The sequence below is a fragment of the Jaculus jaculus genome, chromosome 4 (assembly GCF_020740685.1).
Source record: "Jaculus jaculus isolate mJacJac1 chromosome 4, mJacJac1.mat.Y.cur, whole genome shotgun sequence".
Taxonomy (NCBI): Eukaryota; Metazoa; Chordata; class Mammalia; order Rodentia; family Dipodidae; genus Jaculus; species Jaculus jaculus.
The window spans coordinates 97,555,184-97,572,667 of record NC_059105.1 but is presented as its reverse complement, the minus strand read 5'-3'; the positions used below and the strand labels follow the sequence as shown (position 1 = coordinate 97,572,667).

The 17,484-nt window shown below is 37.4% G+C and overlaps 1 protein-coding gene across 2 annotated transcripts in view; it reads left to right on the top strand.

Annotated features, from left to right (window-relative positions):
- Positions 1 to 17,484, top strand: part of Arhgap15 (Rho GTPase activating protein 15) — a 671,175-nt gene that overhangs the window by 533,052 nt on the left and 120,639 nt on the right. For both annotated transcript variants that reach the window (XM_004651815.2, XM_045148540.1), the window contains one exon: positions 1,397 to 1,531. In XM_004651815.2, the coding sequence (XP_004651872.2) occupies positions 1,397 to 1,531 (135 nt within the window). The remainder of the gene's footprint in view (positions 1 to 1,396; positions 1,532 to 17,484) is intronic.

Genomic DNA, 17,484 nt, shown 5'->3' with positions numbered 1-17,484 from the left:
CCTCCCCTTCTTTTTAACAAACATGCAGTGGAGTGGGAACATCACTTTCCAGCCCTGAAAAGAATATTCCATTAGCAAAAAGTATATCTGATAGTAATGTGAGTTGAGATTTTTTTTAAGGAAACGAACACTATTAGTAAAACAGCTCCTGCAGAGAATCCCGACAGTGACAGTTCTCAGTTTTTCTTACTCTTTTTTTTTTTCTTTTTTGGTGCAAAATGCCTTTTGGCATTTACAAAGCTCACACTGTGGGGGCATGTAACTGGAGCCTAAAACATTGTGAGAAAAGAAACAAAAATTCCAGTTGACCAAATACCTACTAAGTTCTTGCCAAAATTCGTGGCTTTCCAGTTAACCCTAAAATGATTAGCTTTCGTTTACTTTAATCCCAGAATCATAAAACACTGTTCCATATGTGGAAAAGCCAATTCTATGGCTCAGTAGCAATGCCTGTGTGTCTTATTTCCTTCCAATCATGTGTAAAGATGTCACTTTCAGACACTAATCATCCATGTCTTGCGTGAGAGTGACTCCTGATTCACGAGAGTGAAGGGATGATTGGTAGCCTGTATATGTTCTCTCTCCGACAGCCTTGGTCAGTATCTCAACTCACTTTCCAGGCATTTGTCTCTGTTGGTTCTGCAGAGTTGGTGAATACTGTCGGGTTTTCCTCAGAGTGTTATCATTTCTGACATTTTTGCATAGCCTAAGTAGGCCAACAGGGGTCTGTCTAATATTGTTCCTGGGCACATTTTCCTCACTGAGATGGAAACTGAAAAAAAAAAAAAAAAAAGATATTTTTGAAGCAGTAAGAAGGAATTAATATCCTTTCTCACTCAGTATTCTATTCCTTGCTGACTTTATATTCAAGCAAAAAAAAAAAAAAAAAGGAAAAAGTGTTAGCCATTATTCCCTTGTACATACCAAGGGTAACACATGTAAAGCAATAACTCATTTTCTACTGCCATGTTTAGCATATGTCTCCTGTTAGCTCACCAAGGCCTTTAGGCCGGTCCCTTGAGCTGACCATCATTGGCAACTCTTAGCCCCTCGGCCTCAAAACCAAATAGCTTTGAATCATGTTGAGCTTCAATGCTAATTTTCATACTGATGCATTATGGGAATAAATGTATCTGACATACTGTGTCAGTGGCACTGTCTCTTTGTGTCCCTTGATTTTTTTGTTAGCTGCATTCCTACAGATGGTATTCCATTGAAAATGTTTCCTTCCTACTGAAAAAGGGAAGAAAAAAAATCCATGCACAGCACCAAACCTCTAGGTGCAGAAGGCTGTTAACGGTTGCTGATGATAGTAGGCAAACATTAACATAATAATTAGTGTCTTGTAATTGTTTCATTAAAACCAGTTGTTCCATTTCTCCTCGTGTTTTCCCAGAAGAGAAGCTGAATTTGGACGACAGCCAGTGGGAGGACATCCACGTTGTCACCGGAGCACTGAAGATGTTTTTCCGGGAGCTGCCTGAGCCGCTCTTCCCTTACAGTTTCTTTGAGCGGTTTGTGGAGGCGATCAGTAAGTACCTCACAGAAAAGAGCAGTTGGTGTAATAGCCTGGCATCGTGGAATTATTAAGCAAATAATAAGAATGATGATAATCATGACCACGGAGACAGAGAATGTTCCCAATGTTCCATGTCTGTCATTTGAGTTTTATTTTGATGGCTTGTTTTATTTTCTAGCCCTGTATTTTTATCTGAATTTAAAACAAGTAGAAATTATTCATAAACAAGAAGATAGACACTTATTTAGAGTCACCAAATTCAAGTAAGCTGTCTCAAATGAAAATATCCTCTAATGCAATCTGGTTTAAAGGCGTTACTCTTTTAAGCTCCCAGACCTGCTTTTATTTTGTCAGAATTGCAATGCATTTGCAAGCAAAAAGGTTTCAATAAAGGAAATAAAATTTGTGTTCAGTCATCAACTGAAATATCTTGTTCTCTTGGCTCACTCACAAATATTATCAACTATCTACAATTTGCTTATAAACAATGTGAGTATCAGATTAAATGATAGCAAGTTCTTTTGGTGAGTGACTTTATGGAAAGGTGAGTTTTATCACTACTTGATGAATACCCATTCATTCCATGAAGTTGCCTTTTCCAGTTTGTGTGTGCATACATATGGGTGGTGTGTGTGTGCATGCTTGTTTGTGTGTAGGCACTTGTGTGTGTGTGTGTGTGTGTGTGTGTGTGTGTGTGTGTGTGTGTGTACAAATGCTTGAGGAGGTCAGAAATTGATGTTGGGTGTCTTCTTCAATTGCCTTCTGCCTTATTTTGAGACAACTGATCCCGGAGCTCACTAATTAGGTTAGGCAAGCTAACCAGAAAGCCCTGGGAATCCACCTTCCTCTATCTCCCAAACACTGAAATTACAGACACATGCTTCTAGGCCTACCTTTTTACATGAATGCATATGTCCTGGGGATCTGAATCAGGTCCCCATACTGGCATGGCAATCACTTTACTAGCTGCAGTGTCTCTCCGTCCTTCATTTTCTGCTACTTTCTCATTTATAGAACAGGTACACACTAAGGTAAACATTGAATGAATGAATGGATGGATGAATAAATATTAATGAGTGAAAATCCATCCCATATGCAAGTAAGCTTCTGCTGTAGATCCTTGATTTAAGACAACTACTTGAACATCTCTAAATTTAATATCTTAGGATACATTTACAATAATTGTGACAGCTTGGAAAAAGTTTCCTGGCAAGAAAGCTGATATAAGGAGGAAAGAACAGGAGAGAAGAAAGAAAGGTAAAATTAAAAAGCTTGCAAGCCTGGCAGGAGCTTAATTAAAGTCCCAATAAGAAAAACCTCCAAGGAAAAATGCTTTGCTTAGGGGGTCTGATCTTGGATGCTGTGTGTGCAGGGTTCCCAGTAGTTGGAGTAGAGATTCGAAGGGCCCATGTTGGAGAACAACCCCTCAATATGCCCTTTTATTTTGTTTTTCATTAGAAAAACTCTTTATATTCTTAAAGCTTTATAAAATGAAAATAAGAGGATACAGAGTGTTTTTCTCTCATGTTCTTTTTCTTCTCATCTGCTCACATTCAAATTTTGTCATTGTAATCCCAGTTGGTGTTTAGTGTAGTAAGTACTTTCATTATGAGCTACAGGTGAGGCTAGAGTTCTTATGTCGTATCATGATTCTTGATATCATGAGCACATTCTGCTACTTAAGAAGAGCAGTGACTTATAATGCCCAGGTTCTCTAAACTACATCTTAATAGGAAGAATGAAGAAAAAGAAACAAAGCATGCATTTTCATTAACTTGCCCTGCCATTCTGCATTGGTCTATGCTAGCATATGCAATATTAGGAAATTGGAAGGACTTTCATTCAGGTACCCATATTTCACTGTACATGATTTATAGTATATTTATAACATTATGAACTCTGTATTTTTAACTTTTTAAAAATATTTTGTTTTTTTATTTGAGAGAGAGAGAGAAAGAGGTAAATATAGAGAGAACGGGCATGCCAGGGCCTCTAGCCACTGCAAATGAAATCCATATATATGTGCCACCTTGTACATCTAGGTGCTAAGGAATCGAACCTGAATCCTTATGCTTTTCAGGCAAGTACCTTAACCCCTTAACCACTAATCCATCTCTCCAGCCTATACTTCAGTAAAGATTATGTCATTTGGAAACATACTTACATATGTGATAACTTAGTGGCTCTGATATAAGATATCCATTGTTTAATCCTTTTGTTCACCTAATTCCAAAGATACTATAGCAAGCCACTCCCCTGCTTTACATGTTTCAGTACTCATGAGTGTGTTTCTATAAAGAATAAGGTGGTCTCTAGACTAAAATCCAAACTGGCAGAATTTCAGTAACAAAAGTATGACCAGAATTGAACACACCAAAGTTGAGGCAAGCAGACTGCCCTTGGTGATGGCATTGGTGGGCCTTTACAAACACCAAAAACAATAAATTATGATGACAAGAGTGCTTAAGAAAGTCCTTTTCAAAATGCAAGATGCTGGACATGTACTGACAATGTCTCTCCAGGTCACTTGTGTTGGGAAAGTGTCTTACTATCTCGTTGCTGAGACAAAACACCTGAACAAAAGCAGCTAATGGGAGCAAAATATTTATTTTGTTTTACAGTCTTGAGGGGAAGCTCTGTGGTGGCAGGGGAAAGCATGGAAAAAGCAGAGGTTGAACATAACCTCTGCCACAGCAGGTGGAAAAATAGCAGCAAGACAGTGAGCCAAGCTCTTACAAGGGGGAGGCAGTTATAACACCTAAGCCTGCCATCAGCACACTTCTTCCATCACCTGGGAACCAAACATTCAAAACTTAGGAATTTACAGGGGACATTTGATTTTAACCACTGCAGAAAGCAATTTGAATGCAAAACAATGGGATGTATGTCAGTTATATTCTCATGGCTGGGGAAAAAAAATGCCCGGCCAGAAGCAACATAGGGAAGGAAAGAGTTTATTTGGCTTACAGTTCCAGAGGGTAGAGTCCATGATGGGGAGGAAAGCATGGTAGGAACAAGATGCCAGTGGCACATAGTTGTGCCAGCAGAAAGGAAGGAAAGACACACACAGAGAGAGAGAGAGAGAGAGAGAGAGAGAGAGAGAGGGAGGGAGGGAGGGAGGGAGGGAGGGAGGGAGGGAGGGAGGGAGGGAGGGAGAGAACAGCAAGCAAGGTTAGGCTACAACATCTAAAAGTACGCCCCTCCAGCAAGGCTTTGCCTCCTATAGATACTGCAGTTTTTCCAAAGTGCTGGGGATGAAGTGTTAGCCTACAGAGGACATTTTACATTCAAGTCACTAACAGGCTATGATCCACTGAAGGGCATGTGCTAAAATCTAACCTCTAAGATGATGGTACTGGGAGGTTGGACTTGTTGAAGGTGATTTGGTCATAAGGCAAAGCACTCCTGTTGAGATTAGTGTCTTTGTAAGAGAGGCCCAAGAGAGATCTCTCACCTCTTCCACCATGTGAGGAAACAGCTAAACACGGCTATCTATGAACCAGAAAATGCACCCGGACCAGACACACCATCTGTTATTGCTTGATCTTGAATTTCTCAGCTTCAAGAACTGTGATAAATAAATTCCCATTGTTTAAGAGCTATACAGTATACAGTATTTTTTTATAGTAGGCCAAATGGACAAAGATACTCAGCAATCTTGCTTTACCTAACTCAGAATGCCAGAATATTATTGTACTTTAATGTGCAAAATTGAGAAGGTAATCTTTTGGATGATATGGCTTGGAAATATAATGTCCAAAGACATGTTTACTAACCCATGTACTTCTAGCATAATCATGAAATGTGTTTCTTTAAAAAACATTGGTCCAGTACAAGGGATATAGTACAAGCATGCTAGACAACTGTTCTACTACTGAGCAACACCCTCAGCCCTAGAAGGTGGTTCTTGTATTCTAAACCTATGGTCATTACAATTCCGATCTAGATATACATCAGAAATGAGAAGAATGGTCACTAGATCCTTAGCACTGGTTTAAATTACATTAAAACACCTTGCAAAGAATCAAACCTTGCCTTTATTACCTACTGTCAAATTTTGATGAGAAGTTCTGCAATTCTACTTCAGAATTCTAAACTCCATATGAAAATGGATAAATTAAATCCACAGGGGTGTGGTTATGTGTATGGGCTGGATATGGGGCCCTCTGCCCTCCAACTTTCTCTCCCCTTCTGTGTTCCATGCCATCCCATTCAAGGGTTGGCACCTGTATATTTCATAGGCCTTCTCAGCAGCTAGCTGTGGCAGCAAAGAGAAGCCACTGATCAGAGATACCAAGTAGAGGAGTGTGCCCATTACTTTTCTCATTTCTGTGACCAAATATCTGACAGAAGCAAATTAAAGGAGAAAGGACTTATTTTGGCTCATGTTTTGAATGGGTACATTCCATCCTGGTGAGAAAAGTATGTCAGAGTTTACAGTGGTGTAAGTCTGTGGCTAGTGTTGTTACATGGTACCAACCAGGAAGCAGAGAGAGTTGGGCCTGAAATCAAGAACAGATACCACCATAAAGGTCCACTCCTTTTTTTTTTTTTTCACTTAGACACTGCCTCCTAAAGGTCCCACAAACAGTGCTAGCAGCTGAGTACCTCATGTTCAAGCACATGAGCCTGTGGAGAACATGGTACATTCAAATCATAAGAAATCCATGTATTAGTTCCTCTGTCACCCTTTGCTCTTACCTACCAGTGTACTTCTGCTGGCTCTTATGCCTCAAGGGGATACCAACTCATACATTGGCTTTGTCTGGATTGGTCACTCTGTTCCCACCTTCCACATAGTGATTCAGAGCCCCCTTTATGTGCTCTCTACTCAGGAGGAGCTATGGTTTCTTGATATAACTAATTTTTCTGTTTTCCACATCCTCAGCTTCTTAATTTGTATAAACAATTCTTTGTATCAGATTAATTCTGTGTTGGTGGAAATACTTAAATTAGTTTCTGCTGTGTGGTCAGTTATAAGCAAAACACCATGCTTGTCAGTGTCATGGTTCCTTTTGGCCTAACATTATTTCCTTTTACTCTTTCACTTCCACTACATACAACTTATGAAGGCTTCATACTTTTGTTTGGTTCCTAGTTGAGAGATAAGTTACCCCTTTCATGGAAATGACAGAAGGAGAATAAACCAAATGGAATTTTACACTTGACTGGAATGCTGTGCATGGAAGGAGAAAATGAAATTTCTAGTAAAAACAACTGACCACTTATGCTATTGGAATTATTTTATTTCTCACTATGTTTAAAAGTTATTATTTCAAATTCTAAGAAAAGTAAACAGAAGACATTTACTTTTTTTTAATAGTTTCTTTTTAGTACCAAAACAAGCATAGGTATCATAATAACATGCAAATACTATAATGATCCTCTGTTTGATTCCTAATCAGGGAAACAAAAATCATCAGATATTGTTTTGTCTTTCAGAATCTAAGTCTTACAGTTATTGGTCTGAAATTCTATACTTGAAGAAAATGTAGCTGAGTCACCTGCAAGTTGTTTCATGGGGATTTAACCCACTGATTTTGAGGACTAAATTTTCTGGAAATAACAGGCTGAAGGGATCATTAGTGTTGTATATGTGAACTTGGTAGAAAAACATAGCTATAGTGTTTTATGATAGGTTTGATTAGGTTCTGGACCTTTCCATTAGATAAAAATCTTGGAAATGTACTAAAGTTTATATCCACCCCCATATTTTCATTATGATAATTGCAGATCCAAAGAAAAAAGACAAGAAGTAGTCTGTCTTCTGCATTGATGTCTTCACTTTCTCAGTTTCTGGGAAAGTAAAAGACAGGAGAAAAATTCCTTTTTGATATTGTCTCATTTAATCCTCAAACTAACAATGCATGAACTGTTGAAGTAATAGAAATATCATGAGTAAAATAATTTCAAGCCCATAAAGTTTTTATGACAATTAAATAAGATAACAGTTTTCATATAATATCTGTATAAACAGCTCAATAAATGATTTTAAAATAAATTAGCTTTCCAGAGGAGTCCTGAGTTCATATTGTTCAAATAAATTTACCTAAGGGGCTGGAGAGATGGCTCAATGGTTAAAAGCACATGCTTGAAAAGCCTGATGGCCCCAGTTTGATTCCCCAGTTCCCACTTAAAGCCAGATGAACAAAGTGGTATATGTGTCTGGAGTTCATTTGCAGTGACAAGAGCTCCTGTGTGCCCATTCTGTCTCCCCCCCTCTCCCTTCTTACAAAATAAATAGTAAATAATTAATTAATTACTATAAAAATAGGCACAACATTAAATTCCAGGCTCCAATACTATCCATCTTTTTCTATCACCTTGAGGAATAATTGATTAGCTATTGAAAAATATCAAAGTACTTATTACAACATCATGTATACAATCTGTATGTCCTAAGTCATTTTTTAAAAAAACTAATTCCTTCAGTTCTAAAGTCAATTTAGAATTGAATTAAAGAGCCAGGCTTGGTGTACCCCTTTAATCCCAGAACTCAGGAGGCAGAGGTAGTTCAAGGCCACCCTGAGACTGCACAGTGAATTCCAGGTCTGCCTATGCTAGAGTTCAACACTACCTCAAAAAACCAAAAAACTAAAATAAAAAAATAATAAAAATGTCTAGGGCCATACCACCCTGAACATGCCTGATCTTGTCTGATCTCAGAAGCTAAGCAGGGGTAGGCCTAGTTAGTATTTGGTTAGGGAAATTGAATTAAAGGACACAAAGTTAAATATTAAAGTTTTAGGTCAGATATGAAGTAAAACTTTTTAAGATTTAGTAGTGTTCACTATTTATTACTAGTATTGAAAACATCAACATTTTAAATACTACCTTCTCTGAGTATGTTTTTAACATTTCATTGTATAATTTTTATAATCAATTGCTTAACCATTTTCCTTGAAAATTCCTTTAGATATTTACAAATTTAATTTCCTATTTCATATGAACAACTATTTCTAGATTAATTTATTACAATTTATTTTTATGTTTTTGCTTATATTAGACTATAGAGTGAAGAAAAAACATCCCAAATCATTGCCAGCTTGCTAATAAAAGGTATCCTCACTTTCACCTTTTAATATTTTATTACTTCTGATCGTTATTTTCTTATTCTTTTGATATTTCTACTTTTGAATCATAAGTCAGTGAGAATACCTTTACTACCTGATAAGGAATGTTAATTCAATCTGCTTTACTCTCTTCAGTCATGTGTAATCATATTATATTTAGATATAAATATTAAGTTTGATCTTTATATTTTGTTTCATCAACATCCAACATACCTGGTAATGTTTCCTTGGTGATGTGAGCATCTCCTCTCCATTGTTCCATTCATCTCTCTTCTTTCAAAGAAACTTTTATGCACTACTTAATCAGTAAAATAATTGTGGAAAATGGCACACATATGATTGAGTACTGTTGAAATTCAACAAATTAGACCACCAAGGTAGCATTACCCTGTGCTGACTCTTTAAACATACTCATACTCCAATGGCAGACACACTATCTGCATGTTAAAATGATTTAAAGACATTACACTGAGGCAAAAAGTACCTATTGCATGTTTCCATGCTTTTTCTGTGGTCATCAGGCCACTGTGCCTAGAAAGCATACTTTGAATAAGCAACTAGGGAGGGGAAAGCAAGTCAGTATATTTGCAAATGTTTTTTCTTTACTTTGACTTTTTATTGCCCTTTAGTCAAACTATTTCTAATACATCATCAACTCTGATTACCTTACAATGCAATGTGAGTAACAGAGCTCATAAAACACTTGACTAAAAATGGTTGCTAAACAGGAAAGCATGATAGCAATGAATTGTCCTAAAACCAGAGAAAGTGAAACAGGTGTTAAAGGTTCAGAGGAAAGAAACCAAAGACATAAAAATAATAAATAAATAATATAGTGTAAAAGCATCCTTGGGCTGGAGATATGGCTTAGCAGTTAAGGCACTTGCCTATGAAGCCTACGGACCCAAGTTCATCCCCCAAACCCCACCTGAGCCAAATGCACAAGGTGGTGCATGTGTCTGGAGTTTGTTTGCAGTAGCTGGAGCCATGGTGTGCCCATTTTCTCTATCTGCCTCTCTCTCTCTCTCCAGTAATAAATGAATAAATAAAATATTTTTAAAGTGCCCTCTCTCACACAATTTCAAGGACCTTTGAAATTGAAATAAAGGTAAATTTTATAGACCCTGTTAGAATTTCCACTGCCACACTCTGATATCCTTACAGACTTCATAGACTGTTTTCTTTTTCTTTCTTTTTTTTTGTGCTGTGTGTGTGTGTGTATGTGTGTGTCTGTGTGTGTCTGTGTGTATGCTGTATAAGCAAAGTGGAAATTTTATGACTAATGCCTAGCTTGTCTCTTAACTCATTTTAATTATATTCATAATTAAATTCTAAAAAATATAGTTGACTAGAGCCAAATGGCTTGCACAGGTGTCTTTTTGTAGGAATGCTTTGGTGCTAGATAATAAACAACTGGACTTCCATCTACTTCATTTGCCTTAATGAAAATTCCTTTATAAGTAAAACTCAAAGGTGATTCAGAATTAAAACTGAGCCTGGACTCTGAAATTAACTGAGTAGAAAGACATCAGTTATACTAGAAAATGAGGTGCTTATCATTTTGCTTTTTCTGAAAACTTTTAGTTCACTTGCACTCTGTTCTTCCATACCCTTTCGAGGTCACCTTTTCAGAGCAGTAATCATTTCAGGCTGAGCAGTCAGCAAGGCAGTCTACGTGAGCCAACATCCTGAGCACTCCTGTCCCTTCTGCATACTCGTGTTTTAGTAAATGCATAGCAAAATGCAGAATTTTTTTCTCAGCACCTCAGTGGAAAAAAGATATTATCTTGACCCATTCCTCTAATGGTAGATTTGAGCAGCTGTTTTTCACTGCCTTGATAAACCCTACAAAATTGAAGATTTGCAGCCTTTCATTCCATAGTGATGTTCCTGCCTCATTTCACATGCTTAAGTTCACACCACATTATAATCACCACCCATGGGCCTTCTGAAACATCTCCCACCTACCATCACCAACGCTGACTGTGGTCCTATCCAAAGGAAAATGCCTCATCTACTTGCCAAGTAACATTTTCTCTCAACCAATTCAGTCTGGTTACAAAAATGAGCAGATGAGCATAGCTAGCTTCATTTCCTTTTGAGGAAAGGCTGATATCCTTGCAAAACTTTCAAATCCTGTAAGATCTGATAACACATCAGCACCCTGACTCAGTATTTACCTGCCTCTCCCATCACTTCACAGACCATTAGCTCTGTACCTCTCCAAATACATTGATAGTAGGTAGTGAGTCTAGAAGTCCTATGAATTCTTTAGGCACATTGAGGATGTTTGACTCTCCCTCTACTGCAGCACATTTCCCTTATTGTAACTCAGATGTCTTCTTTCAGCCAGCTCTATTTCATCAGCTCGTATGCTATCTACATCACTTAGCACCAGTTCTGTTCACATTCTTACTCTTCCATTCACTTCCTGTAACACTGGGAGTAAAGTCTTATTCTGTCCAGGCCTTCCTCTGTTTCCACATCTATAAAATTGATGAAAAAATAGTATTTCCCTATGGAGAACTTGAAAGAATTTAATGAAATGCTAATCTTAATAAGTATTTACTTATAGCCTAGCACACAGTGTTCAATAAATGTTAACTACTATTATTATGTCAGCATACAATCAGATGACCTAACTTAGGTAGTCCAGTCTCCAAAGATGCTTCTCTGCATTCTCACTAGTTTTTCTTCCCCAGTAAAGTTATCTCAAGTGATTCATCCAAGTGATTCATGTGACAATCATCATTCTGCTGTAATACTTTGTTTCTAGAACTCCATACAGCACCAAATATGTTTATAAAATAATATTACAAGATACTCTCTTGTTCACAACCCAGTGAATTGCATTCTATTTCTTTATCTAATGATATTTATTTATTCTACAAGAGAATAACCTCAACAGAGTAGAAAGTTAATCTGCTTAGTCAAGAACTTACATTTTAATCATCACATAGAGGGTAGCCAGCTTCTCCTACTACATGCTGCCTTGTTTCTATTAAGCATTAACAAGCTATAATATTAACTGAGATACCTGAAGTGACAATTCCAAACTAATGCTTCTCCTAGTCAGAAAATGATCTGCCTTGTTGTGAGTGTGTCCAGGTGTTTTAGTTTGTGAAAGTCATAAACTGCTTGGTAAGGCAAAATGTGGTAGTTTTGAGGTCTTTAAGGAGGAGGCTTTATAACAACTTTGGAAAGCTTGTACATTATACATCCTGTTCACCAATAAAAATGCTCAAGACTTTTCAACTAAACCATATTTAACAAAGAACCTATCCTTATAGGCCTATACATAACATTGGGACACACATAGTAAATCTGAAATGTTTCACTTGTTACATACAACTCTTATTTTCAAAAAGGTTGACCTTTTTATAAAACATAATTATCTTAGGGATAGGGAGATGGCTTAGTGGGTAAAATGTCTGCTGTGTAAGCATGCCAACCTGAGTTCAGAACCCCAAGAACCCAGCCAAAACTTGGCAATGTAGTGAGTATCTGTAGTCTCAGCTCTGCTTTGGTAAGATGTGTGACAGAGATAGTCGAATCACCAGGAGTTTATGGGTCAGAGAGGCAAACAAGAGACCCTACCTCACATAAGGTGGAAGGCAAGGACCAACACATCACCTTGTCTCTGACATCCATGTGTGGACTATGTCCTGCACATTCCCTCACTCGCACACAGAAAGATAAAAATTATTTTAAATCTTTACAAAAGAAGTTCCATATTGACTTCCCATGAGCTACTTTCAACAATACTATAGATAAACTACTGGGAGGTTGTGGGACAATGTCACTGAGGACATGTATTGAAGGCCATGTCTTAAGATTGGCCTTGCTTTATCTCTATCTGCTTTTTGGCTGCCGTGAGATGACTGACTCTGCTCCTCTGGACCCTCTCACCAGGATATTCTACTATACTACAGGCCTAGAAATAATGAAACTAGTGACAATGGACTGAAACTTCTGAAACTAGGAGCCAAAATCAACCTTTTCTCTTTAAGCTGTCCCTCACAGCAACAGAAAAGATTAAATTCATTTGCTCCACTAATAAAAGAATCTTTGAGGCTGGAGAGATGGCTTGATGGTTAAGGCACTTTTGCATGTGAAGCCTAAGGACCCAGGTTCAATTTGCCAGTACCCTTGTAAGCCAGATGCACAAAGTGACACATGTATCTGGAGATTGTTTGCAGTGGCTGGAGGCCCTGGCACATCCATAATCTCTATTTGTCCCTTCAGCTCTCTCTCCCTCCCTCCCTCTCTCACTCAAATAAATAAAAATTATTAAAAAAAAAAAGACTGGTGGGTCTTTAAATCTCATCATTTGAAAAGCAGAGGTGGCAGGATCACTGTGAGTTCAAGGCCAGCCTGGGACTACATAGTGAATTCCAGACCAGCTTGGGATACAATGAGACCCTACCTTGAAAAATCAAAAAGGAATCCATGAATAGTTTGTAGGAATATCATTAGCTTCCAAAAAATGGCATTCCTTCCTTTGGCTCAATCCTTATTGTTCCTCAGGGTGAAACTGGAGAAGTAGGAGATGTGAAAATACTCTTCATTTCCTGGGGGAATTTTGCTCATGTTGATACAACTGAGAATTGCCATGTGCTTTTGAGAATAATATTTTTTCCCTAAGGATGGACTCAGATATTTTCTACCTACAGCTTGGGAAATGCAAACATGGAAAAACAAATGTACTATATTGAAAATTCTTTCTTTACAGAAACAAGTAATACACTTGGAAAGATGAAATTAAATATATATGATTTAAAATAGCATGAACTTTCTAACTATAAAAAATTATATTGGATAGTTATGAGAAATTCTCTCCTTTTATTAAATATAGTTTTTCCCATTTTAATATACATCCTCTTCCTTTTTAACACCATTTCATTTCCTCCAATGCCTTATTTTTCAGAAAGTGGTATTCTTAGAAGTTAAATGCCCAAGGCCCAGAGTTCATCATTACTATCTAACCAGACAATCAGTTATGAGCCCTTTTCTCTCTTTCTTCTCACCTTGAGTGTCCAGTATGTGAAAGGTTGACCCTTTCAGATCTCAATCCCATTCCTCTGCCAAGTAACGGATGGGCAGACATAATTAGTGCCATCTGTCCTCCTAGTTGCAGGTGGGTACTCTCTTACCAACAGATGAAAGCAACAATCTTTTCAGCTCCTTCTTCAGACCCCTGACTCTTAACACAATGGTAAGATTGTTCTTTGGTACCTTGTACGTTTTAGTCCCTAATTTCTATTGGCACCTAAGGTGGAGATATTAATTCATGGAAAGATTCTCTAAGATTTTCTACTCCTTTGTGTTGTAAAAATATTTTTAGAAGTCTGAGTAAAATGGAATAATATTGAAGACCCAGAAAGGCCTCATTATTTTGTGCTTATGATGCCCTGTGGTAACCAAGATCCAAGATCTGGACACCCATGAAGCAGTGTGAACTCAGAAAGTGTCCCCCAAAGGGAAAGAAAGACAGCTAGAACTTAACTAGAATAAGCACACTGCTCAACATTGAACTTCAAGCAGAATTTTCCTTCAATAGATCCTCCATATTTTGAAAACACTTCAAATGTAACAGCCTGATGATTCAGTATTCTTTCTTCCCCACTCTTTCATTAATTTGAAGGTTTCCTGAACCTTTATCACCATGGTAGCCCTCCTCCATATGTACCCTTCTAACATTTAATACTTCCTTAGTTTAGATTCCATAAGAACATGTGGCTTAAACAACATAAACTTACTTTTCACAGCCGAGATAGAGATTGGAATCCCAAGATCAGAGTACCATACGGTTCTGGAAAGGATCTAAATTTTGCTTGCTCATGAAATATAATTTGATCTCTTTTACCAATGGCCCCGACTTCCAAATACTGTAATACTGGGGCTTTGAGCTTCAATATGTGAATTTAGGAGGACACAAGCATTCACTCTATAAAAGAAATCATACTTCAATGCAATGTTTAATTGTGCAAAATATCAGTGCAAGATTGTTTCCTCCTTTATTTTAACAATAACTTACTACAATGCAAGATTTAATCAGCTCTTAATTATTTATCTTAATTCTGTTATTGGAATTTGACATTGATTTTAGAGTACCAGGCATTACATTTAGCCTTGTGTCTCTCATATTGTTTACATGAAGACATGTGTAAGCAATCCTGTAATAGTTTTCTTCTGAGGTCTTCTGGCCCAAAACAGACGATTAGGGGAGAGTTTTGCTTTACGTTTCACATAACTATATGACTCTTCTCACCTGAGTTTCATAGCAACTAGATCTGCTGTGAAAACCAAGTTTTAAAATTGTTGACCCTTACAATTCAATCTTCTTCTCACTATTGTACCATTGGCAAATCTAAACAGTATGATTTCAATGCCCACATCTAGGTCAAACCATGCACTAAAAACTGTAAGAGCATTGGTAATAAAGGAGCAGTTGGAAAACAACCCACCACATTGTGGGAAGAACCTCAAATGCAGTGCCAGCATGAAGGATTGTAGAGAACATGCACTACAATTTTCCAAAGTAAAGTTCTCTGGACTGTTTGACAGAATTTGAAAGACTATAGATGGACTTCATTTTATTTTGCTTCATTTTATTAGATATTTTAGCTAATTTTTAAAAAGATTTTTGGCAATCCTAGGCCACAAAAGTCCATTGACTATTTTATAACAACAAATGTACAATTGTGTCTCTGTATCACATTTTGGTAATTACTGCAATAGTTAAAGATTTTAAAAAGATATGTTTATCTGTTGTGGTATGCTGTGATCAGTGGTCTCTCATGTTATTGTGATAATTATCATACCATCAACTACACTTTCATGGAATATTTGTGTGTCCTGACTGTTTCAGTGAGTAACAAACTTACTCACTCCTCTTAGCTCTCCCTAATTATTGAGCCATAATAACTTTGAAATTATATGAATTTATAACCCTTACATGGCCTCTAAGAGCTCCAGCAAAAGGAAGTGTTTTAAGTCTCTCACTTTAAATCAAACCCTACAAATGATGAAGCTTAGTGAGAAAGGAATGTTGAAAGCCAAGAGAGGTTGAAAACAAGGCTTTTGTGCCAAACAGTAAGCCAAGTTATCAATGTGAAGGAAAAGTTCCTGAAGGAAATTATAAGTGCTACTACATTGAACGCTGAATGTGAACAAAGTGAAACATTCCTATTGCTGATATAGAGAAAGTTGCAGTGGACCAGACAAAAGATAAATCACCCACAGTATTTCTTTAAGAAAACTCCACTGGAAGACTCTGTCTTTAATTCTGAGAAATGTAAGAAAGTACCTGAAAAAGAACAGCTTGAAGTTAGCAGATGTTGTTTCTTATGGCTTAAGGGAAGATGTCATCTCCAAAACAAAAAGTTTCAAGGTGAAAAGGAAATTGCTAATGTATTTGTCAAGGTACCCAGAAGACCAAGCTAACTGATGGAGGTAGTCAAACCACGCTGATTTTCAATGCAAAATAAATATATATTGGACAAAGAAAACATCTAACACTTTAATAGCTAAAGACAAAAAGTAAATTCTAGGCTTCAATAGGCAGAGCTTCTCTCCTTTGGGGTCCTAATGCAGTTAGGTCCATTATGTTTTTGCTCTATAAAAGGAAGGAAAAAGGCGTGGGTGAAAACACATATGTTTACAACACCATCTGCAGAGTATTTAAGATCACTATAGGGATCCACTGGTCAGGGAAAAAGAAAAAAAAACACTACTTTCAAAATATTACTGCTATCTGACAATTTCCTACTTAGCACAAAGCTCTGATGGAGAAGTATAATGTGAAAAATGTTGTTTTTATGTCTGTGAACACAACATCCATTCTACAGCCCATGGATCAAGAATAATTTTGACTTCAAGTCTTAATGCTTAAAGAATATATTTGGTAAAGCTATGCCTGTCTATAGCTATCACAAACAGTGATTTTCTCTTATGGAAACAAACAAGGTAAACTGAAAATCTTGAAGAAAAGCTCCAGCATGCTAAATGCCATTAAGAACATTTTTGCTTCATGAAAGATGGTCAAAATTTTAACACCCACTATAGTTTGAGAAAAATGGATTCCAATCTGTGTGCTGACACTGAAAGGCCTGTGACTTTCGAAGAAGTTAAGTTTAGTTATTGTAAAAGTAGTGAGGAAACTAGGAATAGAAGCGAAGCCTGAAGATATAACTTGACTGCTATGACTTCATGGTTAAACTTTAATGGATGAGCAATTATTTCTTTTGGATGGCCAAAGTTCTATCTTGATTTCAAACCTGGAAGAGACATCATGAACATTGATGGAGAGGAAAGAATATAGAATAGCACCTAAATTTAATTGATTAAGTGGTAGCAGGGATTGAGAAGTTCTTCCATGGGTGAAGTGGCATGAAACAACATCACATGATACAAAGCATTCTTTAGTGAGAGGAGAGATGATTGATAGAACAAGCTTCCTTGTTGTCTTCTTTTAAAAGCTTAGCATTGGTCTGGAGAGATGGCTTAACAGTTAAGGTGCTTGCCTGCAAAGCCTAAGAACCTATGTTCTACTCTCCAGATCCCATATTAGCCAGATGTGCAAAGGTGAGGCAAGTGCAAGGTCACACATGCCCATTAGGTGGTGAAAGTGTCTGGAATTTGATTGCAGTGGCTGAGGCCCTGGTATGCCAATTCTCTATCTCTCTTCTCTCTCTGTCTCTGTCACTGTGTGACTCTCTCTTAAAAAGAAAAAGGCTGGAGTGATGGCTTAGTGGTTTAGCACTTGAAGCCTAAGGACCCCAGTTCAATGACCCATGTAAGCCAGATGCACAAGGTGGGCATGCATCTGGAGGTCATCTGCAGTAGCTATGACATATGGCATATCCATTCTCTATCTATCTGCCTCTTTCT